The sequence below is a fragment of the Podarcis vaucheri genome (assembly GCF_965113315.1).
Source record: "Podarcis vaucheri genome assembly, chromosome: 3".
Classification (NCBI taxonomy): domain Eukaryota; kingdom Metazoa; phylum Chordata; class Lepidosauria; order Squamata; family Lacertidae; genus Podarcis; species Podarcis vaucheri.
Window position 1 is genome coordinate 122,239,003 of NC_138761.1, and position 26,844 is coordinate 122,265,846.

At 40.7% G+C, this 26,844-nt stretch overlaps 1 protein-coding gene across 4 annotated transcripts in view; it reads right to left on the minus strand.

Moving 5' to 3' along the window:
• MEIS1 (Meis homeobox 1) overlaps positions 1 to 26,844 on the minus strand; it is a 153,346-nt gene that overhangs the window by 91,471 nt on the left and 35,031 nt on the right. For all 4 annotated transcript variants that reach the window (XM_082216434.1, XM_082216432.1, XM_082216435.1 and 1 more), the window contains one exon: positions 21,399 to 21,510. In XM_082216434.1, coding sequence (XP_082072560.1) covers positions 21,399 to 21,510 — 112 coding nt within the window. The remainder of the gene's footprint in view (positions 1 to 21,398; positions 21,511 to 26,844) is intronic.

Genomic DNA, 26,844 nt, shown 5'->3' on the forward strand with positions numbered 1-26,844 from the left:
TGTGGTTCAGCAGTAGTAATGCTGTGTCCCAGGCAGTCCTAAGGGACTGGAGCTTCCTCACGTTATTGAGGTGATGCAAAAACTTCTGTATGCTAACAAGGCAACAGAGGAATGGAATTTCCATATACAGTGGTACCTTGGTTTAAGAACACCCTGTTTACGAACAATTCGGTATACGAATTCTGCAAAACCGGAAGTAGTATTCCAGTTAGCAAACTTGACCTCGGTTTATGAACGGAAGCCGAACGGTGGAAGGGCACCGGCAGAGGGAGGCCTCATTAGGAAAAGCGCACCTCGGTTTAAGAACGGCTTTGGTTTAAGAACGGACTTCCGGAATGGATTAAGTTTGTAAACCGAGATACCACTGTAATAATTAATGCAAAAGTCATAGGAACCATAGGAACTGGGCCTCAACCCTTAAACCACCTTCATCAGTGAGCATTACTGCCTAAAAAGGAAGAATCTATAGAGCTAATCTATGGAGCTCATTATGAAAAGGGGGGGGCAGCTTCATTACACTATGTAACAGCTTTTGCAAAGTACAAAATAGGCAAATTTTGTCCTACTGCTCAATATAAATGAGTTATAAATATGTGGAAAGCAGATGCCAGGGCAATCTCCTCATATGCAAATTTAAATAAGGAAGAGGGGAAATCCCTAATTTATTTATTTTTTTTGCTATAAAATTACAGTCCATTTCCAGGTTATTTATAATAGGTTTCAGATTTTGGGGACAGGAACCAGTTTCCCTGCTATTCTAGTGTTCTGAAAGGTTCAGTCTAGTTTCTAGGAGGGGACAACACCAGTATCATTCCTGCCATATGACCACAGGCTTCTGAGCAGCACTGGAAAGAGCATGGGACAATGGCCTCCACATCAAGAAAAGTAACATGAAAAAGGACCTCTCAACATGACAGCATAGGGTAGATAAGAGGATGGCTTATCTATTTCCTCTTCGAGGTGTAAGAGGGCTAAAAGCATCATCATCCTGGAGGGAAAGGTTGTGAGGGAACTCTTCAGGATGGGCCATAGCTCCATGGTACAACATCTGCTCTGCATGTATAAGGTGGTATACAAATTTTGATGATGATGATGATGAAAATGGCCTCAGTTTCCAACCCTGGCATCTCCAGGTAGAGCTGGGAATGTCCCCTTTCTGAAATCCTGGAGATCTGCTGCAAGTCAGTGTAGGTAATACTGAGCTAGCTGAACCAATCAATGGTCTGGCCATGTGCCTAGGGTCATTCATAAACTTAAAATACCATGTTGAAGAGGAACACAGAAAACAAGACTCTAGACTTCAGAAAAACAACTAGACCTCTGCCCAGGAAATCTAAACACAGAACATTGTGAGAGGGACACGGGACACTCTGCATCAGAGCCATGCTAGCATCCTAACACAATTATTAGCCCTGAAGGACTATCAAGTTCAAAGATAGGGACAGAACACTGCCTCAAATTTCATAAATGTAGATGCAGGTATACAAAACTGCAAACATTTCTAAGTATTATGCATATTCACAGTTTCTCAAAGGAGCATTGTTAAAGTAAAAAGTTTAATGTGCATGAAATGTCATTTTTGTATGCACCGGTTAAAACTTATGTAAAGGTCTGTACAGTATTTCCAAAGCAGAGAAATTTATATTAAGCGAGAGGTTCCACTCTAGGTGAAAGCAGAAGGCTAGTGTTTTTCTCAGAGCAAGAGAGGAACCTTGAGAAGTCAGTGATGGTTAATGGTAGCAGATGAAGTTACCAGTAAGTTCCGCAATGATGAACAACTTTAGTTTCTCTCTCTGGGACCAAAGAGAGGAAAGTTTACTAAACTGCATAAAGGCCTGAACCACATTGCCTGCTAGTTAAGTGCAATGTGTTATTTTGGATTTTGTTCTTTATGTAACTAGCATTTAAAACTGTTCTGCACTAAAGCTTTGAAATTCAGTCATGGGGTGGAAAGCTCATTTATTTCTACACAAGGTCCAGATCAGGGATTATGCTGAACAACTCTAACAGACATATCTTGAATTTAAATACTCATGAATATATAATATGGTGATAGTTTGTTAACGGGATGATGGGGGAGAAAGGGTCACTTTTCATTTTAAGTCAGAAATCAAAATACAATTACTTCATCTCAGCAGTAGAACAATATTAATAAGCCCCAGCCTCTCAACATCTAGTCTTTTCAGAGAGTTAAAAAGTCATGAAGTCCTATGTTCCTGTTACCTAATTTTCAACATCTATAACTACAAAAGGAAAAGAGAGAACCAGAAGCGTCCTTAAATATAACTGAACATAAACCCAGGTTTATTTCAGAGTGGAAGCAACTGTAATTATTATTTTACATTTAATGAAGGTTTTTAAAAGAGTGAGCATTTGATAGGTCACACAATGAAGCAGCACTTTTAAGTTTCTTTGAAATGAATGGGTCCTAAAAAGAAGTTAGCTTTGGCTTGATCATGCCAAGCAAAAAAGAAGAAGAAGAAAAGAGTTGACAGGCTAAATTTAAAGAAAAGCGGTTTAGCAAAAGCACGTTGTGGGTGAAGTATTTTTTTTTTTAAAATGTATTGCCCACCCTTCACTAGCAGGTCCTAGGGTGGTTTACTATTTTAAATTCAGAATTAAAAACCGGTTAAAACAAATTAGTCACAGGAATAGGGTGGGTCCTGAAAACACAAATCTCAGGTGTTAACAGATTTTACACCAGCCTTTCCAGGTCTCTTCGCGGTACTATTAGTATACTAGTATATTTTCATCCTTTAAGAATATTTGTTAATTAAAATCCTTTTGTGAGACAGTCAACTGACGTGACCAAGGTTTTATATCTGATCAACAGTAGAACTGGAAATGATTTTTTTTTACTCTCACCCATTTTAGAGCATTCTTGCTAATCAACATGAGAAAAATAGTATTGCATTAAATATTTATATTACTTATAATATAGTGCATTATTTATGTACAAGCAGCATGTGTCTATGTGTACGGCTGTGCACTTAAGTAAACCTGTAACTCACATACAATGAGACACTGTACATTCAAAACATGCATTTACAAGACTTCACTCACAAAAACATCAGAATCATAAAAGAACAAAACCAGACTTATATTTTATTTCCAAATTAAACAGTGCCTGAGCTTGAATAAATGAAAGCTAGTCAACTTGAGAATAAGAAAGCGTTCCCCCATACAAAGCAAGGGAATAATTTTATTTTTCTTTAACTTTTAAAAATAACTTCTTGGTAGATAACCAGGGGTTGGTGTTGGGAAGTGGGTGCTAAACTAAATTTAGCATCCAGAAACAGGAAACTTTTAACATGGAAAGTTGAGGTTTAGGCTTTCTGTGGCAAGCAGTGAACTGGAGAGATAAAAATGTAATAGAAGTTGTTTAGGAATAGACATAATGAGCTTCCTGCCAAACTTAACTTGCAAGAGCATGTGCGCTACTGTGATATGAACCAACCATGTCATTTTGCTCTTATTTTTCCTAAATGCATTTGTTCATAAAACCACAAAAAAAGTTGTGAAAGGAGTCGATAGAAGGCTTGTCACCTCTTGTTGCCAGATCTTTTATTCTATCAAACTATTTTATCAAGTGCTTTCATCAGTGAAGCTTTTAGGCTGTTTATTCACCTCTCTTTCTAAGCTGCCAGTGGTATCACATTACACTATTAAGCAACAAGCCATCTTAGAATACTGTCTCTGCATCAGTAGCTAAAACCAACATGATGCTTTTGAGTAAAACTTGGGCAAGTGATATTGTATAGATGCACTGTTGCATGCACATTACTGTCCTGTTAGTAGCAGTCATGCCATTTGCTAATTTTAATATAATCGCAAGATCAACAGTGCTTACTTTGTCTTCCTTCCCTGCTTTTATCTCAGCTGCCCCTACCAAGCAGGTATCCATGTCAAAGCAGGACTCTTCAGTTGGGGGTTTGTTTGACCTAGGTCACTTAACGGTCAAGCTTTTCGCCAGTTGTTAACACAAAGCTTCCACTCGGCCCTCCAAAGCCTGCAACACAGCTTGTTCCATCTACAAACACTCTGCCCACATTGGGAAGATCCATCATTCTCTTCACTGTGAAGTGGTATCAGTGACAAATACACAAACGCTCCCTGGAGTAAAAACTCAAGTCCGGTGGCAGTGTAGAAAGGCATGTGTGTTTTTAAAAACATACCTTAAGAATTCCAAACACAAAAGTCTACCCTTCAAAACTCTGCTACATCAATATGCAATTTTAGAGCTGGCTTGCAGAAGGGGAATATTGCACACAATTCTAAAATTGTTTGGTCTCCCTGGAAGAGATGAATTTTTATTCAAATTGATTTTAATATTTACATACAACCAAGAGAGAGAATTGGGCCACAAGTTGTTGGTTCCCATGGATGTCAATGAAATCCAAATAAAATTTAGCTGATTTTAACTACCAGTTTTTGAAATTTCTTTGACTTCATTATTTCATATACTGCCAGAATAGAAATTTAACTCTTTCCCGGTCTTCTGTTATTTGGAACAGCAAAACTATGTAGAATAGTTTATACTTGAATATTGTCAACAAGAGAACATATGGCAAACTAGCAATTTTATATTCATCCTCTTTCTGAGCTAAAATTAGCACAATTGTTTTGCAACAATATTTAGGCCATTAGTATAGTTCTAATTTCACTCACAACTCTTATCTCTTGCCATTTGACGTGAGCAACTATAGTTTTGCTGCAAACCCCTGGTTTTGCTACTGGTTTTTGCACCTCCAAGCACCACAGTGCTAGGATTAGGATTAACTCTAAATGACATGGAACAATTCACAATAGTTTTAGTAACTTCAAACTATGTTGCTTAGATTATTTCTTTCCTTTCCTTTCCTTATTTTATTTTATTTTATTTGGAGGGAGAGATGTTGGGATCTCCAGAGCACCCATGAGGCCTCAGGAGGAAACTGCCGTTGAGGAAGGAGTATGGTGCAAAATCCTAATGATCACATGCTGCCAAGAAAATGTGGAGAGAATATCAGAGACAAGACGAATAAAAGTGAAGTACACAGAGAGTTTTAGGAGCAGTCAAGGGTGTGTGCACTGGGGAGAGACTGCAGAGAGGCTCTTTTGTACGTTCATCCTTTCCAGTCCTAACTAGGACACATCCTCTTCAGAAGTCCTTTTTCCCCCATCTGTAAACCATGGGACATTTTTAGTCATGCTTGCAAAATGACAATATTTGCCTCCGCATGACTTCTCTTACCCCAGCCTCTCACTTTCCTGATAGCCTGGTGTCTCTATATTGTATCATATCCAAGCAGAGAGCTCACATCTGCTCTCCAATACACAAGCTTGTCATCTCACAGGAAAGGGAGGCAAATCTTGACAATTCTGGCAATAGTCAATACCCGGACAGTCCACCTCCCAACTTTCTAGAAGGTGTTAAGCACCCTTTCCCTAAGTATTCCCTGTTGTGAATGGTTGCATAAGAGCCCCCTTCCAGTCAGAACCCACCTGGGTCAAGAACGAACATTTCCTCATCCCCTTGATTCCCCATCCTGCAACCAACTTTAGAAACTACCAATACTAGAGGTGACCACTGAAAGCAATTTGCTATATTTGTGTGCATATTGTAGGTTCAACACTGGTGCAATGTTTATTTTTTGTTTAGATCATGCGTTCTTGTTCGTTTCTTCCCTAGTCCATTCTCTCTATTCCTTTTAAATAAACTGCTTAATTGGATTTCTGGGCTGTATTAGTTTCTGGGCCCAGGGTATGTTAATATCATCAGGGCTCACCTTCTCATCATAAGAAGAGAAAGGCAAATAAAAGAAAGGTAGATGAACAACATGTGGACACTATGATCCTCTGATGTGGTCTTTGCCTTAAATGCCCTGTTGCTTCAAATAGCAGCCCCCCCCCCCTTTAACGTTTGCTTCATGGCCAATACTCTTGTCTCTTACTACTGCAATGATATATGGAACTGAAATGCTGGGAAACTAAATTGCGCAGGATAGACATAATTAATATAGTTGTCATGAAGTCGAAAGGGTGTCACCTTGTGTGTTTCACATGTAAATGGAAAGGCAGAATGTAAGTGTTTTAATAAATCAAGAGTAAATAAAAGCTGTGTAGAATGAAGATAACCTGAGCATCCAAAGAGGTTATTGCATTCCTATTATCCCAGCATCTCAGTCAAATGCCATTTTCAAAAGTTAGCCAAGAGAAGTGCCACAAGAATAATAGTCTTTAATTCCGTAAATACCCATAAAAAGACAAATCAAACACAGACAAGTTGCCTAGTACTCGTTTTCTGTAGAAAAGCAGAATATATATTATCATAAAGGTAAAGGTAAAGGTACCCCTGCCCGAACGGGCCAGTCTTGACAGACTCTGGGGTTTGTGCGCCCATCTCACATCTATAGGCCGGGGGCCAGCGCTGTCCGGAGACACTTCCGGGTCACGTGGCCAGCGTGACAAAGCTGCATCTGGCGAGCCAGCGCAGCACACGGAACGCCGTTTACCTTCCCGCTGGTAAGCGGTACCTATTTATCTACTTGCACCCGGGGGTGCTTTCGAACTGCTAGGTTGGCAGGCGCTGGGACCGAGCAGCGGGAGCGCACCCCGCCGCGGGGATTCGAACCGCCGACCTTACGATCAGCAAGCCCTAGGCGCTGAGGCTTTTACCCACAGCGCCACCCGCGTCCCATATATTATCATAGTAAACAATAAACCTAGTGCTGACCTTCCAGACAGGCAAGGCTTGGCTGCAACTGTCTTGTAGGTCAAATGGGCACACCTGCCAGGCCTACGTAGGTCCATGACCCAGAGGTTCTACACTGCTGCCTTACCAGACACAACAACTCACAAAGATATGCCCTGGAAAAGGCAAGGATGCTATCCAAGTGATAACAGATGCCAAGATAAGCTTTGTCCTGCAAGCAGCGCAGCCTTTACAGGATTCAGGAAAAAACTTGTGGATCCATCTGCCCCTGCCCCTCCCTTCCAAAAGTACTAGCAAGTCCTCCCATTTACTCACTGCCTCCTGTCCTCAAGCCCCTCCTCACTAAAAAGTGACTTCTGCAAGTGCTCCCCCACTTTGCCAGCTCCAGTGGCTGAGAAGAGTCAACTGCACTGTTAATTGCATTCCCAGGATCAGGGGTTGGCATGCATGCAAGCAAGCAGTAGCTGAAGTCCAGGCTACCAAGCAAAGAGGAACCAGTTTAGGAATACAGTGGTACCTCGGGTTACATACGCTTCAGGTTACAGACGCCGCTAACCCAGAAATATTACCTCGGGTTAAGAACTTTGCTTCAGGATGAAAACAGAAATCGTGCAGTGGCAACGGGAGGCCCCATTAGCTAGAGCAGTACCTCAGGTTAAGAACAGTTTCAGGTTAAGAACGGACCTCCGGAACAAATTAAGTACTTAAACCAAGGTACCACTGTACCTGCTGCTCAAAGATTATCTCTCATGTTTTAAACACATTGTATTTTCTCATTATAAAGGAAAACATTTATCTGTGCACCTGCTATTGAAACAAATCTGAAATGAGGAAGCCTGGAAAATACTTTGCTTACAGCATATAATAAAACATAAAGCCGTCCTCCCAATTTTATTTATGTATTGCATATAATCTTCCAGAGAAAGTTTGCAAACAGGACAGGAATGCATGTTTGTAGAGATACGGAAGTCATAAAAAGGGAAGTCCTTTTCTTTTCCCACAGCCTAAATGAGAGTGAACTATGTAAGTCATAGGACACCAACCATATGCTGTTTCCCACAGCAATGTGGTATTTTCCTCTGGGAATAAAACATTTCCCTTAAAACTATCATTTATAGCTCTTATCAGCAAAAGAGCAATAGAGTCATCAAGTCCAATGCTGTGTGTGTGTGTGTGTGTGTGTGTGTGTGTGTGGAGTGGGGGGGAGTCAAGGTCAACAAGTACTTGCATTTTTGTTTATCTTTAGCTGCAATTGCTACTGACATTCAATTGGGTAATAAACATAAAGACTGTCAAATGCTCTCAGCAAACAGGTGATCCAAAAGCTATCACAGAGAAAGAAGCTGCTGCCAAGTAATCAAACAATTCTGTTCCAACTATTATGATTTAAACACATTCATTTATAGGAGAAATCACCTGTCAAATCTGAATGAGTATTATCAAACCATTCCCACCACTGGGATAATGGAGGTGAGAAAAGACAAGTTGTGCCTGTTCTCAGGTTTCTGGCCAACAAATCCAACCTATAATTACTGTGTAAAAAAAATAAGAATCCTCCCACACACACAAAAGAGGAAATGGGAGTATACCCAGTTTCTAGGTTTGGGGGACACTTCAAATTGGAGAGTTAGTGGCAAATCACAGGGTGTTTTTTCTTTTTCTCTTTTACTAATGGGGGATGGAAGAAATAGATAATTACAACCCTGTATAACTATAGCACGTATAACAACTATTAATTGTTATTCCAAAATTGCACTTATTTGTTTATTACATTTTATCTCACCATTCTTTCAATGAGACATAAAAGATTCTCCTGATCTCCATTTTATCTTCAGTTAGGCTGAGAGATAGTGACTAGTCCAAGGTTGCTCAGTTAACTTTGTGGCTCAAAGAGGACTTGAATATGGGTTTTACCCAGCACGAGCCCAGTACTCTCTGACCACTATAACATTCTGGCTCTCTTGATAATTTTAATCACTTTAGTACAAGTAGCATCATTTTTCAAAAATAAACTTTGATCAAAACGGCATGTCAAAAAGCTGCTTACAAATGAGGGTTAAAGATTTATGTTGCAATCTGCTATCAGTTACTCGACTGTCCTACTGACTTCAGTGGGATTTATGCATGAGTGGCTGGGTACAGGATTACAGCCTGAATAATAAAACTGCATGTTAAAATGAAAGTTAGCATCAAATTATGAGGTGTACGGTAGGCTATATTCTCCTTCAGTGAAAAGCAAGTTTTCTAAGGATATGTCTGGGCCCTGAGTTTTAATTTCCTTCTAACTGGGAAAGTCTCTGATTACTCTGCTTATGGTACACAAGCCTCTGGTGTCCTCTTCTTCCAAATGCTTTGGGGGTTTTTAAGTACTAGAAATGTATCCTGGTCCCACACTAGCCAGAAGCAATGGCCCAATGAAATTCAATGCAGTTTTTAAGCTAGATAACCACATAGCATTCCAGCAACCTGGGGAAATTAGGGTCAAATATGACATGATGTGGCAGGTACAGGTTTCTTTTCCTCATCTGTGCCCCATTCAAATATAAAGCTGGGTGGGGAGTGGAGTAGTAATGCATGAGCAGTAAAATTGATAAACTGGAATGAATGTTCCTAGCATTCCCAATCTATACTCAGTCTAGGTTCAAATCACTTTTCCCAATTCCTGGTTCACTTCCGTTTTGGAGCCAGGAAGAGAGAAATATGTCCAGAGAAATGGACTGCAAAGGGGCGCGGGTGGCGCTGTGGGTTAAACCACAGAGCCTAGGACTTGCCGATTAGAAGGTTGGCGGTTCGAATCCCCGCAACGGGGTGAGCGCCCGTTGCTCGGTCCCTGCTCCTGCCAACCTAGCAGTTCGAAAGCACTTCAAAGTGCAAGTAGATAAATAGGTACTGCTTTGGCAGGAAGGTAAACGGAGTTTCCGTACGCTGCTCTGGTTTGCCAGAAGTGGCTTAGTCATGCTGGCCACATGACCCGGAAGCTGTACGCCAGCTCCCTTGGCCAATAAAGCAAGATGAGCGCTGCAACCCCAGAGTCGGCCACGACTGGACCTAATGGTCAGGGGCCCCTTTACCTTTAATGGATTGCAGCAAGCAGATCTCAGCAACACACAACCGCCATTGTTATATGTGAATGAGACCTGAACACTGACCCCATAGCTGGGTTTGGCCTGTGCTTAACCAGCTGAAAGCACTAATATTTCATATTCTGTCTACACATCCCACTTCAGCAGTGTATTCAAGTTAGTTCAGTTAGTTTTGCTACTTATTCAAATTATGATTGCATACAAGAGGAAATACGGCAATTCATTTAATTCGAATACTTGCCTTCTGGAGTTAAAACTAATTTCTAGCTGGCCAAAAGCCACTGATGTAAAACTATGCAAAATAGAAAAACAACAACATGTTTTTAAAAATCGCAGTAGATGTTGGCAAACTGGAGGCATAAAAAAACAACAGTTTGAACCAGTTTTTGAAAGGCCTTTATAATTGGAGACACACACACTGTTCGGTAGTCATGGCAATTCCACCAGAAAGGGACCAAGATAGAAGAGGCCTGGTCCTCAATCCTCCAGAATTATGTATTTACTGCAGTTAAATCCTACCACTGTTCCAAAGAAATTGAAGTTGTGTGCGTAGTTCACAAACACACACCTACCCAGTGCTTTTTTCCTAGAAAAATAGGTGCCAGTACTCACCATGAAGTTGTTACAGTAAGTCTCACACTTTTTTAACAACAAAAGAGGTGCCAGTACTGCATAACCTTGAGTGCCCCCCAAGAAAAAGCACTACACCTACCTTTTACCTACACTGACCCGAGTGACTGACCCGAGGTAACCAACCCAGTGACCTCCATCTCTATCTAGGGTTATGAACCCAATTCCAGTGCTAGTCCTACACTCTGATTCAGAGAGCAGGTTATATCTAAGCTCTTTAGGCGCACATAATCCTGAAAACATTCCTTCCACAAAGCAACACCAAAACTTCAATTTCTGGTCTAAGCAAAAGTGGAATGCCATTTGTCTTAATTCAAAAGCATTTCTGGGAGTTTGTGTTATGTAGATATGAAACAGAGTCCAAGGGCCATTCTTATGAAACTCTAATATCAACATCAGAACATGTGGCCTTTTGTCCTTGCTCCACATTATCCAATTTTGTAAGGCCACGAACCCCAGTACTCTGTTATGCGCTGCAGTCTAAGCTTTCCTCTGTTGATTGGAGTTTCTCTATCAAAGCAGCTATTTTTACAACCTAGCCAATCCTTGTCTCCATAAGAATGAAGCTTTCCTACATATGGGTCTTACTCTTCTTCTCTTTCTTTGCAACAGCAAGGCCACCTAATGCTTATCCTTATATAGTGATGTGGCAGAAGAAAGCATGCAAATCTTCCATCAGCAGGAAAAGCTTGGAGTACATGATCAAAGATGTATAGCATAAAATGCTTCAACAATACTGGACTAATCTTACAAAATTATCAACATTACCACTTGTACCACTGTCAATGCAGACAACAAATTAATGACCAACTTACTCTTGCTAATAAGGAATGGCTGGGACCAACCAAATGCCCTAATCTGGTGATAAGATTTTGACAATTTTCTCCAGTGAGCTGTTCCTCTAATTACCCGTAATAATTGGGTTCAGGACCGAACACAACTAAATATTTTGCTGCACTGAAGCTAGCTTCCATGTGATGTTTTTCCCCACTCCAGGACCTTACAGCAATTTGCAACCTGCTGCTAAACTAATTTCCTTAAATAAATAAATATTTCATTGATTTCAACTGCATGTACATTGTTGAGATTTTTTAACTTTTGGAGCAAATGATCTTTGAATATGACTCCAATCAAGAGAGGAATTATATAAGAACTCAGGTAATGAGAGTCATGCATTTCAGAGGGTTGGATCAGATGGTCTTCAGGGTCCCTTCCCACGCTACAATTCTATGTTAAATGCATGTAACCACCATGGAAATTAAGCCCATTGCCCATGCCCCTCTCCCAGCTTTTTCTTCAGTCATGAAGACTCTACCTCAATTTGTATTTAATTCTCCACTGAGGGTGAGGCTTTCTAATCTTGGTAAAACTGTGTAATGATTTTGGAATCTATAAGGATGGACCTGAAAAACAAGTTATTAGCTACATTTAGGAATCCAGATAGGCCATAAAAGGGCAGTGGGAGAAAGGGGTGGCTAATTAGTTTACAGCTATACTGCCCACAACTGAAGAGAAAAGAACAAAGCTAGCAAGTGTTTAGTGTTGCTGTACAGATTTTGAAAAGTGAAAGAGTCATTTTGGAACTGTAGAAAATCATTTCAATTTTGGGTCTGAATAATAACCATATACACGAACAAACAAACAATGTTAATTCTTAATGTTATGCTAAACATACAAAAATGAAAATAATATTTACACAATACAGTGCAAGACATGCAACTACACAGAGAAATGTAACTGCTGATGAAAGTAATGTACATTAAGGAAAATGTGATTAAGAACATAATCTTCAACTGCTCTATTACTACACACATTCCTAAAACATTTTCTTTTTGAGGGGGGATAATCCTTGGGTAAATAAAACTCGAGAATACAGGTAAGATTATAAATCACGCCAAACTTTTCAAACTTTTGCCAAAAGGTACTCCAGCACACATGTCAAGAAACTGCTATATCAGCTATAAGGTAATTTAAAGCAAAATAGTAGCTGGATATTTAGAAGAATGTGCAGTTTTAAAGACAGTACTCAAATCTATTAATATATTTAAAACATAAAATAAAGGTCTTAGATGCAGCTGAAGACACACAATACTGTATATAAATAATCAGAAAAGAGAACAACCCACTGCTGACTGATGCTCTGTCTATTTCAATTGAGGGTCACATCTAGCCAAGCCAGTCGTATGATAATGGCATCAGTAAAGGTCAATCAAAGACAAGCTGAAGCTTCCACTCTCTGTCTGACCTTCGGAGCTTGTGACAAATTGCTATCAGTCAATGTCAACTAATGACAGAAGCTCTTTGGCTAATCAATTGTTCTAAAAATGATCAAGAAAACTACTCACAGGACAGCTCATTTTCACATCAATGCCTATGAAGTATGAAAAGCTCATTTTTTGAGTTTTTAATAAGCTCATAAGTAAAGCAGTTACTTGGTAACAGGGGTCACCTTACTGAAAAGACAGTACCTTTGTCTGCCTTTTACATATCTTTTTATTACCATATTATAGTAAAAATATGCCATGCTATTACGGTGCCAGAGGGCTACATAATAAAGTAGGTAACACTTCATACATTTTGAAATAAATACTTCTATTTTCTAAGGACCTCTGTTTGGATGTAAGTATTTGGTTATATATTTCCAAGTATTTCCAAGCAATAATTTCATCAAATAAATAGTATGCCTGATTATTATGCAGATGGACTTCACTAGGTGACCTCCAGAATTGATTCGTGCAGGTGCTGAAACTATTGTAGCTCTGGTTTTTATTTTTAAAATGCGCTTATTTGCATTAATTACAATTATTGCGGAAATGTAAATTCAAACTTGAACAGGCCGGAAAAGAAAATCACATAAACACAGACACTACTTCAAAACTACCCTTTATGTATGATCCGCCTTGCTATGGAATATTCCCTAACAGCAATTCTAAGCACAGCTTATAGTAAAGAAATCCTTCCCACACTATTCTTGCAAACACTCAAATGCCATCATTTTCAGCCATCTCTTAAAAAGGATCACCCTTTTAATTTCCATTTACACATTAAATATTGCCAGAACAACAATGATGCTTCCATGTAGTCTAAGGACTTGAGAACTGTATCCACAACTATGTCTTGCTTTTCTCTAGTCTCTGAAGAGTGTTAAAGACATTTTAGGGCATCACACTACAAAAGTCTCTTGAGAAATAGCACAGTGTGAACAAATACACATCATTCAAACTACTTGGATCTACAAAGCATCATTTTGGGGGAGAAAGAGAGGGGAAAGTGTGTTTAAATGCAAGTTTAAAAATCTTAATATTTCTGTCTGAAGCAAACATCTGCATTATTTTCTTGGGGGGGATCTTTATAGATTAGCTAAACAGAAAGAAACCTGTTATGTTCTTTAGGGGAAACTGCAAAATGACCGCAGTTTCAGATTACATCTTAAAAAACTGAACTGCTACGGTAGTTTCTCAAATTAAAATATCTTCTGTGGCCTCAACCACTCTCAAGTTGTCCATAGGAAAGAAATAAAGGAGGGAGGGCAACACTTAAGCTGAGCCATAATTGGAAGTATGTGAAAAATGAAGTGTCAGTTCGGTCAATAAAGGGTAAAGGTCAAGGGGAACTGCAGCCCAAACTCTGTGCGAAATCTGCTCATTAAGACATCCAATCAGAGAGGTCCTTCCTACCTATCCCATTAGTCATCAGACATCTGACTGCTTCCAATGGCTGGGTCTGTGCTGTTATTACTTTTCTTCTTCATGTAAAAAGGCGAGCTGGTGTATAAATCGTTGCTCAGTCATCTGGAACATAATGTGGCCCTTCCCCCGCTCCTTCATCCAGCTCTGCCTGCCAGCTTTGCAGCCTCGAAACAACTGCCTTGAGATTCTCTTCAATAATAAATGGAATTGCCTTTTGCCAATAGGTTGCCTGAACTCTTCTACAAAAGGCAGGAAAACATTGCAAGTATTGATACTGTTTCCAGGAGAAGAAAACCTCACTTCCTACCTTAAAAGGACAACTTTTCTTTTGTCTGAAACACAATCGCAGGACAATGAAAACTGGGCCTTGGACACAGAAAGTCTGGGCTCAGGATTTTAAAAAAACAACAACCAACAAATTCCATTTTCAAATAAAGCCATGACAGAGTTAAATGAAACCTACTGATTTCAATAAGAGTAATTTAAGACGTGGCGTGCTCTGGTCCATTGGGTCACGAAGAGTCAGCACGACTAAACGACTAAACAACAACAACAACAACAACAACAACAAATTTAAGACATTAATTAGCACACACTCCCTCTCTCTCTCTCTTTCTCACACACTCCTACTGAAATCACACTTGGTACCTTTGCTCAAAAAGTAGAGAGCAGGAAACAAAGAAGTGGAGACTCCTAAAAAGTTTTTCAAGAGAAGCAGATTCCAGCCCCCCTTCTACCCTTCCTTTCCACAAGCGTGCACACACTTCCTGCCCATGACAAAAGCTCTGCGGTAGCTGTTGAAGTCATTCTGTTGGAGCCAGGAAGCAAGCACCCAACTTGGGAAGAGGGATGGTGGCTGGAACTTGGCCCCCAAGAGCTTGCTTTGGTGACCTCCACCACCTCCACGCTTTGCTTCCAAAGCACACTGCTCACCTCACATCCTTGCTCAAGCTCACCAGGCTCAAGCAGAATGGCTGGCTATCCATTCTCTGTACTGGCTTTGAGGATGGATGGATGGATGGATGGATGGATGGATGGATGGATGGGCAGCTGTCTGAGCTTTCTACCCCTTGCTTTGGTCCTGAAGTCATGGCAAGTGGGTTGCCTTGGGCTTAAGCGCTGGTGCCCTCACAACTTAAGACAGAAGATGAACACAGCTTGTCTAGTCAGTGGCGTAGCATGGGTTGTCAGCACCCGGGGCAAGGCAAGTAATTTGCGCCCCCTAACCCGTGGATTTGCGCCCCCTAACCCTAACCCCCAGATGTTGCGGCCGGTGCGGCCGGCCCCCCCTGCACCCCCTAGGCTACGCCACTGTGTCTAGTTTATTCTCTGAGCCCAATACAAGCCCCTCCACAGGTTTGAAAGGGAAAGAGATTAAATCAGTTCCCCCTGCCCCAGGAGCCCTTCAGACAGAAACTTAAGGGTCCTTGAGGAAATGCTTTGCTCAGAAGATGTATGCTTGTGGCCAAGTAAATTTCCTCCCCTCTCCACATCCCATGCAGTTTCAGAAGAGGACCTTGGGGAGCTGCAGTGAGTGGAGAGATGGGAAAGTCCTGTTGTGTGAGTTCCACGCAGACTACTCTGGATCCAAGCATATTATTACATATTACTTTTTTATTACATATTACTTTTTCATAATTAAAAAACCACCCATTTTATTGGATGTTAGGTTTGCAAAATGCCACACATTGTGCATGAAAGTAACTACTGTAACTCATGCAAGAAGGAAAAGCTTTCTTGCTACACAGAGACTGGGCAAGTAATGAAATTCCCGCCCCATACAAAAAAGAGCAGGGAGAATGCCGCAGTTCACTCCATGGTTGCCATGGCTGCTTTATTCCCCTCCCTTCAAGTTTACTTTCCTATATACACAAGGTCTACCTCAGTCTCCATGAACACACAGCTAGCCTAGACCTGCTTTTAATTATTTTGTCTTCTTAATTATAAACACAGAGATGGAAACACAGCACAACACTGTGATGTAGAGTTACAGCATGGGCTCCCTGAATGAGTTCTGTACTGTGATAATTCACAGTTTCTAGAAAAATACTATGAAAAGAATTGCTTATGGGACCATGGCTATATGTACACACTTCCATTTACTCTGCATCCAGTGCACTCTCACAATTAGTGTGGGAAGTGGTCTACACACAACATTAGCCACCATTCATCTCTATCCTGCATCTACCCTGTCATTTCTTATAAAATGCTGTGTTTTTCTCCAAACTAGCTTTGATCCAAATTGAGAAAAAGAACAACCTGGCTGCATTTTAAGCCAGCAATTGTGTATACAGCCTATTTTAGTAAAGGCGTTACTCCTATTTAATGCTAAAAGGCTTCTTTATAAGCCTTCTGCCAAGATAGACTAACCTCTACTAAGTCATTAAAGCTTACTCTTTACAACATACACCTTGCCATAGAAGGCATTACCATAACTGCTCTATCAGGCGTATTCACAGCAGGAAAGAGGTGAACTTATATACAAGTCTGCTTATATAATTAAGGGGTTCTATGAACATTGAAGGGACGCGGGTGGCGCTGTGGATTAAACCACAGAACCTAGGACTTGCCGATCAGAAGGTCGGCGGTTCGAATCCCCATGATGGGGTGAGCTCCCGTTGCTCAGTCCCTGCTCCTGCCAACCTAGCAGTTCGAAAGCACTTCAAAGTGAAAGTAGATAAATAGGTACCACTCCGGCGGGAGGGTAAACGGCGTTTCTGTGCGCTGCTCTGGTTCATCAGAAGCAGCTTAGTCATGCTGGCCACATGACCCAGAAGCTGTATGCCGGCTCCCTCGGCCAATAAAGCAAGATGAGCGCTGCAACCCAAGTCAGTCACGACTGGACCTAATGGACAGGGGTCCCTTTACCTTTATCTTTATGAGCAGTGAGGAATTTGGGATCAACAACTGGCCTATGCAACTAGCAAAGCTCTACAAATATCCTCAAAGTCTTCCAGATTCCAGCAAGGAGTTTGCCTGTTTTGCTCCAGAACAGTCAATGGAGCGCATGAATTGAAAAATAAAACAATGGGTTGCCATCAGGATAAATTGGTGAGAAGGAGCTACACCTGCTCTGGCATCACTGCCAAAATCTCAGGGATAGACAAGATCTACCTCATGATATCTTTTCCCTTTCATCATAAAAAGCAATGAATGGTGTGCATTTTTAGTGAATAGTGGACAGAGACTCCAGTCAGGACAATTGTTGGTGGGAGAACTAGTGCTATTTTTCTATAAAAAGAGAGAGGGAGAGAGAGATAAACCAGAAAGCACCATAAACACATCCCTTGTTCTCTTATAATGGCAATGATGCCCACCTGAGAGGTGCCAGAACTGAGTTCCAGTGAGTTCCAGCTAAAAGAAGTCCTGGGGAGAACCACACTTGCCCCTACCTCCGTACCCCTCTACCCTGATCCAGATTCTTGCTTTTGGATGGTCAGTTTTCCTGACTACAGCCCTGCTATCATCAGAACCAGTTCAGAATGGAATTCAGCACTTGCTCAGAACTTTGTGAGAAAATCAAGATCAGTTCTGAAGAAGCAAAACCAGTAGTGGATTTTGTCTAGGGAAAATTAAAACAATCTCAACTTATTACCTTGCTCAAGATTACCACACAATATTTTACGTGTGAATGACATACATATTTCAGTTAACTGAAACTGAAATGTCAAACCACAAATTCTCAAAAGTACCCAAAAGGGTAATCTAAGACCTCAATTTACCCCGCTAGATGGATTTGGATGCAGTAGAAATGTGCCATCTTTCAGCTCTTCCCTCAGGGGCCTCCACCATTGTGGAAGTCCTTGCTGCTCTCCCAAAAGTGTGGGGGGAAGCAAATGGGGTGTTTCTGGAGATGGGGTTGAGCTGGACCAGCCAAGGATCTGCTGGATCCTCAGCCAGCCCAGCTACTGGTGATGGGCCTGATCCAGACCTCTCTGCCATGCTATCCTGGAACTGGTGCAGCAAAAAATGAGCCAAGAGTTGGGGTTACTTCATTAGGAGTCACAGTGTATCCATGGAAATGAATTGGTGCAAGCTGCACAATGCACTGGGGCATTCCCTGGTATAAATCCCATTAAAGTGAACGGGTGCTACACAGCTGCAGAAACACGCAGGAAAATTTCCAGGTGGATCCCTTCCCTCTTTGGCTACCCTGCAACAGTTCTCTGAGAACGGGCTTATTCCCAAAGCAACCCACATTCTCATCTCCATTCCCACCTGCCGAAAATAAATCACAGTCATCTCCAGCAGCCATATTTGGATTTTATGTTGATTAGAGAAATGGGGAAGGTTTAGCCTTGTGTTCCTATTCATGATGAGCCTGTTGTTTTACAGCCATTTATGTAAAAAAAAAACAAACCCACAAAAAACATTAGTGGAAATACCTCAGAAGTGTCAGCACACCTTAACTACTGTGAACTACAACACACATATGAAGAAATACTTGAAAGAGAAAAGGCCCCTTAAATTTATGTTGCATATCATTTTCCAGTAAAAGTCAGAGGTCAGAAGGTTGCCAGTTTCTGCTTCAGCTCTTCAAGAGTTTACCATACCAGGCCCCATTTTTACTAGGCTTTACTTGTGGTGATGTCAGCAACTTTTATTTAAACAATAAAGTGGTTCAAATGCTTAAAAGTCCATAGGAAGATTTTAGTCACAATTTAAGCCTGAATCCTTACATGTGGACACACACAAAAAAATAGAACGCTACTTTAGTTTAAAAACTAATCTAGTTAAATGTAGGATTTTGCAATTCTAATGAGTCCTATTAAACCTCCCCCTTCCCTTTTTTGAACACACAATTCCTTTGTTGTCCAACAGCACTTGAATGAAACGGGATCATAAAACTACATTTTAAAAGTTTATACCTATTGTAGGTTCAGAGTCTACTTCAATAAAAGAATTCTCTTTATATTCAGATTAAGGGTGCTTTTAAAATTTTAATTGCATTTAATTAACATGAAATTTGTTGCAGTTGGTCTTTGCTGATGTAAAAAAGTTTTTTAGGGTTTTTCACACATTGTCTTTTTTTTAAAAGACAGTACTGATTGATGTCACACATCCTATACACAAACACACAAAGCAAGAAAACTAAGCCCCTGCTCTTTCTCCATCAGTGAATTAATTGTGGGTTTAAAAAAAAACAAACTGTAAATGAATTTGGCATTCTGGCAAATTGGCAGAATATGGGAAGTACGGGCAGCAGATATACAAGTATAACTGGAACAAATGTAGTCTACATTTAATATTTTTTGTGAACTACACCTCAATTAAGTTCACTAAAACACTCAAATATAGCTCTGCCTCTTCTCCTACAGGGACCTCTGTCGCCTATCAGTTTGTCTTCTAGGTGGACCAAGATCAACAAGTAGTGGATCACCCTCTCAGCTAAGCTGGGGCACTCAGAGCTACACCGCAAAACATGGTTTTTGTTTAGGGGTCTGTCCGTCCGTCCGTCCGGTCCCCGTCCGCCACATACACAATTGGAAATGTTGGCACAAAGTGGGAGAATAGGAGAAAACAGGAGTAGAAAAATGGGCATGCATTGTTTAAAAAAATTCTTGTATGTGGATTCCATGCTGCACAAATGACATAAAATGGGGTCTAGGAGCTAAAAAGGCTGAAGACTACTCTAGCTTGTGTTGTACTTTCTAAAAGAAAACAATGCCAAAAGTTTGGCAGTGTGTAATTTCAGCATCAACTATTGATGTGAATTGAGAACTAAGGCTGCAATTCTGTTCTGGCAGAGGGTCTTCTCGGGAGTCACGCCCACCCTGAGCAACGCCATCCCATCAGATGGCAAGGAAATAAATTACTATCTGACTTTTAGAAGACATCTGAACACAGTCGTTTATATGTTTGATGTTATACTGTGTTTGATTTTTTAATTTGCTGGAAGCTGCCCAGAGTGGCTGAAGTAAGCCAGTCAGATGGGCAGAATATAGGTAAAGGACCCCTGGACAGTTAAGTCCAGACATAGGCAACTATGGGGTGCGGCTCTCATCTCACTTTAGGCCAAGGGAGCTGGCGTTTGTCCACAGACAGCTTTCCAGGTCATGTGGCCAGCAGGACTAAACCGCTTCTGGCACAACAGGACACTGTGACGGAAACCAGAGCCATTTACCTTCCCACTACAGCAGTACCTATTTATCAACTTGCACTGGTATGCTTTCGAACTGCTAGGTTGGAAGGAGCTGGGACAGAGCAACTGGAGCTCACCCTGCCACGTGTATTCGAACCGCCAACCTTCCGATCGGCAAGCCCAAGAGGCTCAGTGGTTTAGGCCACAGTGACACCCGCGTCTCTGGGCAGCATATCAATAATAATTGTTGTCGTTATTGTTTTCACCAGGAAGAAAACCTCACTGAAGTCAAATGGACTTCTGATTAGACATGTATAGGACTGAACTGTAAGGCTACTAACTTCCTGACTGGAAGACAATAATGAAACACATCATGAAGCAGCACTGTACGTACTGCTTAATGTAAGCACCACTATATAGCCATAGAGGGCAATGCTGAGGTTGGAACTGTGTAGCTGCACTGGTGGAAACACTGGATATGCTCTGCTGGGGTGTCCATGCATTCAGTACTCAACTCTGCTCCATTCCAGTGCCAGGATGGCAGCTTCACCTCACTATGCCAACTGCTATTCTCAGCAAGGCAATGAAAAGGCACATATTGACCAAGTTCAGTTCCCTAGTTTGAAGATGATGCAGCTTTAGGCCCAAACTGCCTTTGTTGCCAAAACCACAAACTTTGATCATGGCCTTAAACCGTACTGTGGTCTTCTCTAGTCTTAAAGTCTGTAGGACTAGAAAGAACCACCACCCAGAAGCTCCACTAGATAGGCACCTGCTGCTCAAGGCCTGCTTGGATGGAAAATTAAGGATGGCCATTTATCCTTGCGCACCAAAGGAAGACATGCTGTCAACACCAGGACCCTGCCTCAGTGTTCACATCTATTATATATATGAAGCACTTACCGTATTTTTTGCTCTATAAGACTTACTTTTTCCCCTCCTCAAAAGTAAGGGGAAATGTGTGTGCGTCTTATGGAGCGAATGCAGGTTGCGCAGCTATCACAGAAGCCAGAACAGCAAGAGGGATTGCTGCTTTCACTGCGCAGCGATCCCTCTTGATATTCTGGCTTCTGAGATTCAGATTTTTCCCCCCTTGTTTTCCTGCTCCAAAAACTTGTGGTCTGGTGCGTCTTATGGAGCGAAAAATACGGTATTTAATGCCAGCATATTGGAGCGATGATGCCCCGCAAATCAGCCAAGATTCAAAGTATGATTCCTACCTTGTTCGCTGCTGTTGTCACCGCTGTGTGAGGTATGTCCCCCACTGGAGGGTCCCGGCGTACCTCCTGAACGTGTTGACGCTGTGTCATCGTGATCTCTGTTCCAGGAAGGCTGTTGGGTGAGAATGAAGCAGATGAATAAAAACAAAACAAGCAATATTCTGCACATTACACAGAGGAAGAAATTACAAATGTTGCAAGTTTCTTTTTTTAAAAAAAATTATTAAAGATTTCTTAGTTTACAAAAATACATGCATTGTCTCTTTTTTCAGGTTGTGTTTTCTATAGATCCGTTTCAATTGTTGTGAGACATTAGTGTTGCATGCCATATAAGGTTGGGAAGAAAAGAGGGGGAAAGAGGGAGAGGGTGGGGATGGTGTGTGGGGTGGGGTGGGAATGCTTCTATTCTTCTTTCTAGTGTATGTGTGGGGTTTTGTATCAGCGCCACTTGTGTGGGTTCTCTTTCTAGTTGCTTGTTATATTTCCTTGGTATTAAGAGAGGTTGGGGGTGACCTAGGGTAGGTTGTCTTTGGTTGGCTGTAGTGAGATTTGTTTATGGGGGGGGGTTGGGTCAGGTTAGTCATATTGATTCATATGCTGCTGGCGGATTCTTGTTATATTGCTGGGCTATGTATGTGAAAAAGGGGACCCACATCATGGTGAAGTCTTCTTCTTCTATTTGTCCCCATGTCAGTTTCAATTTATTAGTTAGTTTTTCTAGTAAGGCTGTTTCCCATACTATTTGATACCATTGGTCCATGTTTACTCCAGTGTCTGGCTATGATGCTTCTGGCTGCTGAGAGTAGGTGGGTTATGAGCTCTTTATAATGTGAGAAGGCAGTGTTATCTTGGAAGATGTTGAGTAGGGCCAGTTCTGGGGTGACTTCTAATATTTGTTTAGTTATTTTGCATATTTCATGTATGACTGATGTCCAGAAAAGTTGGATTTTGGGACATTCCCACCACATGTAGAGGTATGTGCCTGGGGAGGTGCATCCTCTCCAGCATTTTGGTGAGACTCCTGAGCGTATCAGTGCTAGTTTCTGTGGTGTTAGGTACCATCTGTAAGTGAGTTTCAGGATGAGTTCTTTTCTTTTAACTGAGATGGATTTAAAGGGAGGCATAGACCATATTCTAGTGCAAAATATTGCAAGTTTCTGAAGAATGGCAATGAATATTTTTAAAACAGAAAAAACACCATTTTTAGGCTTGTGAATTTGTCTGTTCCCTGAACCCAAGCGTGCGCACGCGCTCTCTCTATATATATAATATGGCAATATATACTGTTATTTTAAAGTAAAGCATGCTTTGCAACCTTAGAAAACAGCAAATTTCATAGGGCTGTGGGAAAGACTAGTATTAGTTTTTACAGGACCCTTCCCCCCCCAACAAAAAACCACCCTAACAATCTGCTACTCTTAGGAAATGGGGAGTGGTCTACAACAGTGCAATTTACATAAGCCTCCAACTGCATACAAAAGACAAACATGGGAACGTTTAAATACATCACTCATAATTAGGCCTAAGATCCCTAATAGTCAATATGTGTCAGCTGTTTGCCACATGGTATATGGGCAAATGGACCCAGCATCAAGACAAAAAGGGGGGAGGAATCAGAGCAACAATGGCTTCATATGAACAGTGTACACTCAGCCCCATGCAGAGCACTCTTGTACTGTTCAACAGAAAACAGATGTTGCTTCTTATCACTGGGTGCATTTGAAAGTAACATTCAGATAGGAAAAAATTGGCTGTAAATTAAATTTTTAAGGAAAACAATCATGGCACAATCCTTCCATGTCTCCCTTTATCAACAGAAATGATTTTAATTAGCTTTTAGTAGTAAGCTTTTAAAAACATCTCAGTGACTCACTGGTCATTCTACACAATTTGTGTGTGGTGTGCGTGTGTGCAACATAATAGCACGTTCTTTACTGTTTTGCAGTATTGCCGACAGAGAATTAAGACAATATCAACTGAGACAAATCAAAACACACCATCTTAATAATGTTATTATTATTATTTTTTAAAAAATTGTATATTCTTTCATTTAAAAAAATCAAAGTGGTTTATGACAAATAAAATACAATAAGAGCACATCGTAGATTAAAACAGGTCACCAGCTGACTATTACCAAAAATATTTTTCTTAATTGTCTGCATAAGCCTGATGGCAAAGAAAATTTTTCAGCAAAGGTATGAAAATTAAGATCAAAAGCGCCTGCTGATATGAATTAATGCACCATTAATTAAAGTGTTATATTTCAGAATATGCTAGATCTGATGACGTCCAACAGAATCTTAAGAGTCAAACTAGATGGGACAAGGCATTCACTTGTGTTTATTTTCAAGGTCAGGGTATATATATTTAATACCATGATAGGTACCCGGGTAAGAAAGCTGAATCCTCTCCTGCTCTCTAAATACTACAACATTGCGGCCATTTTTATCCCAGTCCAGCTCTGAAATCGAAAGCGAACAAGGTAAGGACAAAAGTACCTTGAGTTCAGCATGGGAAATAAGGTTGAGGGCACAACCCCCTTTCCTTGTGACACATACACACACAGAGCTACTTTTCTAGAAAAAGAGGTACGGGAGCTCACCATGAACTTCTCCCTTGTTCACCTGAGAGTGACAATGATGGCCCACCTGAGAGATGCCATTGCAGAGCTCCAGTGAACTGCAGCTGAAAAATGCCCTGTCTACACACACACACACACACACGAGAAAGAGAAAATTGTAGAGTTGGAAGGGACCCCAAGGGTCATTTCGTCTAATCCAGGCACAGGCAAACTCGGCTCTCCAGATGTTTTTAGGACTACAACTCCCATCATCCCTAGCTAACAGGACCAGTGGTCAGGGATGATGGGAGTTGTAGTCCTAAAACATCTGGAGGGCCGAGTTTGCCTATGCCTGGTCTAACCCCCTGCAATGCAGGAATATGCAGGTGGCCTATGTGGGGATTGTGTGTGTTATATATGCCAGTTAGCTAAGCTGGTTAGAGCACAGTGCTCAAAACACCAATGTCGCGGGTTCAATCCCCATATGGGCCACTTGCACTTGAACTAGATAGCCCTTGGGGTCCCTTCCAACTCTACAATTCGATGCATGTGTTCTGTTCCCATTTTAGATATAAATGGAACAGACAAAAGCAAATATGACTGCCTCCCATCACATCAAGTTTGGCTGCCCTCCAACCATGACTCCTTAATAATGAAATTCGAAACACTCATAATATAAAATGACGATTAGGTTTAAGAGTAAAAAAATTAAAACAAAAGCACTATTAAGCTATTCTAACAGATTTAAAAAAACATGTCAAGTGTTCTACGCTACTGATTACAACACCACTATATTGCTGCAATTAAAGCACCACAAGGCATGGGAAAATGCCACGTTATATTTTAATGCTACTATTGCGCAGACTCCGGGAAACAAAATGTGCTAATTGATCCTGTGATTCAAAGATTGATGTGTGAACTGTGAAAAGAAATGCTCTTCTACAAATACACGTTTCTGCAGCATACCAGAAGAATGCTGTAAGAGGTAATCTGGAACACATGCTCAGAATGCAAACAGTTAATGCATAAATTTTCAGTTTGTACAACTGCAGCTTTAAAAGGGGGACTTGTTTATTCAGAGCTCTGCAGAAAGAATGGTACAGCACCCAGGGGACAGACAATGCCAGGCACAAAGCCCTGGTGCCTCAACATGTAAAAGGATGTTTTTCTATGTGCTACAAATCCCACTTGAAAATATAATTAGAAAGAGAAAATGGCAAACTATTGCATTAACTGTAATTGAAGAAAAGACTAGCAAGGCATGTGGGAGGTTGAAAAAGCCCATGGGAGTTCCAGGATGCATCAGATCCTCAGAGTTACATCTCCAGGGTGCATTCATGCTATTTATGTTGCTCCTGACTACTATTGTTGACTAGTGATCTGACTTGTAATTAATAGAAAAGCCACAGATAACAAGGTAAAATATTGAACCATCACCATAACCTCAGCAGAAATGTTCATTAATCTGATTAGAAGACGACTCTGCTTAAAGGAAAGGGTGGCTGAGAGCTACAGAATTATATGCCCTGCTATAAGCAGTGGGCAGACTGTCCTCCTTTATGTGACAACAGACCTGAAATATTCACTATCTTTTAATGAGCTCTACTGATTTATTCAGCCCCATTCGGTTTACTCCCCCACTTTTCTACTGTGCGGGATGTAGATTAATTCAATGCTTAATTGTTTAGTAAATTCAATTTTCCACATTCTCTTCTGCATAGCTTTAGCTGTGGTTCTTAAATCTTCAGCAGTGAGCCTTGAGCCCACTGCTTCGGATCTGTGCCTACCTTTTTTCAATCACCATTTTTCTTCCTCCACCACTTAATTCACCATGAAAAGATTTTCCTTGCTGGAAATTCTGATTCCGCTATGATCTGTGAGGCATTCCGATTCATTGCATTTCCATTGTGTTGGGTCTTAGATGCTGGGCTCTTCTTTTCTCACAGCTATTGCCACATTATACAGTCACTCATGCAAGAAATGTTGGATTCCACCTCAGTTTATCAAAATTTTGTGCATCTCTTATGTTTACATTTCCGTATGCAGAGGCCATAGTTAATATTAATGACTACTGAACTGATATTTTTATAACCTGTTGAGAATTAATAGACTTCTAAAAGTTAGGAGTGTTAGCATTGGTGCTGCTTTTAAAAAAAGGAAGAGTACCTATTTTTAACAGTGCTTCTCAAGAGATCACTAAACTAAGAACTTTCTCTCAGATTTGTAGTTGGTTGTTATTTCTTAGAATCAAGTAACATTGGTGAGTAAGAGCAGATTCCTCATTACTGTGTTTCAGCACTGATACCCTATACCTAATATACAAATGTTTGCAAAGATACTTTTATTTATTTTGAAATGGAATATTAAAAGATAGCTTCCCCCCCCAAACTGGTAAATATACCATACAATATATTTGAAAATGGAGAACAAGAAGCCATTGAAAATTACCCTATTACCTGGGTCCTCCCTTCCATACATTTTCAAGCCAATGGTTCCTTATACTTTCATGCAAAATATAAGAATCAGGTTTCACTTCCTTTCTCTTTAAAAGATATGAAAAATTTCAGTTCAACAAGCTAGTAATTTGGAGAAATATGTACTGGTTTTTGTTTTGTTTTTTAAACTCATATACTATAAAAACTTGTCCTAAAAAACAGCCCTAAAAATTTCCAATAGCGCAATATTCAAAATATATTTTACAAATTCCAAACAAGTTTCTGGCATGACATTGCCCAAATGAACAGGAATTGCCAGCTTCTTTCACCTGATTTGATCAACGAGACCTGACACAAGTCAGATAACGTAATGTCTGTGCCTTAGTTTCCTTATGTGTCCTATATTATTCCACAGCAGGTCTGTGGGTGCCAACTTCCTGAACATATATTT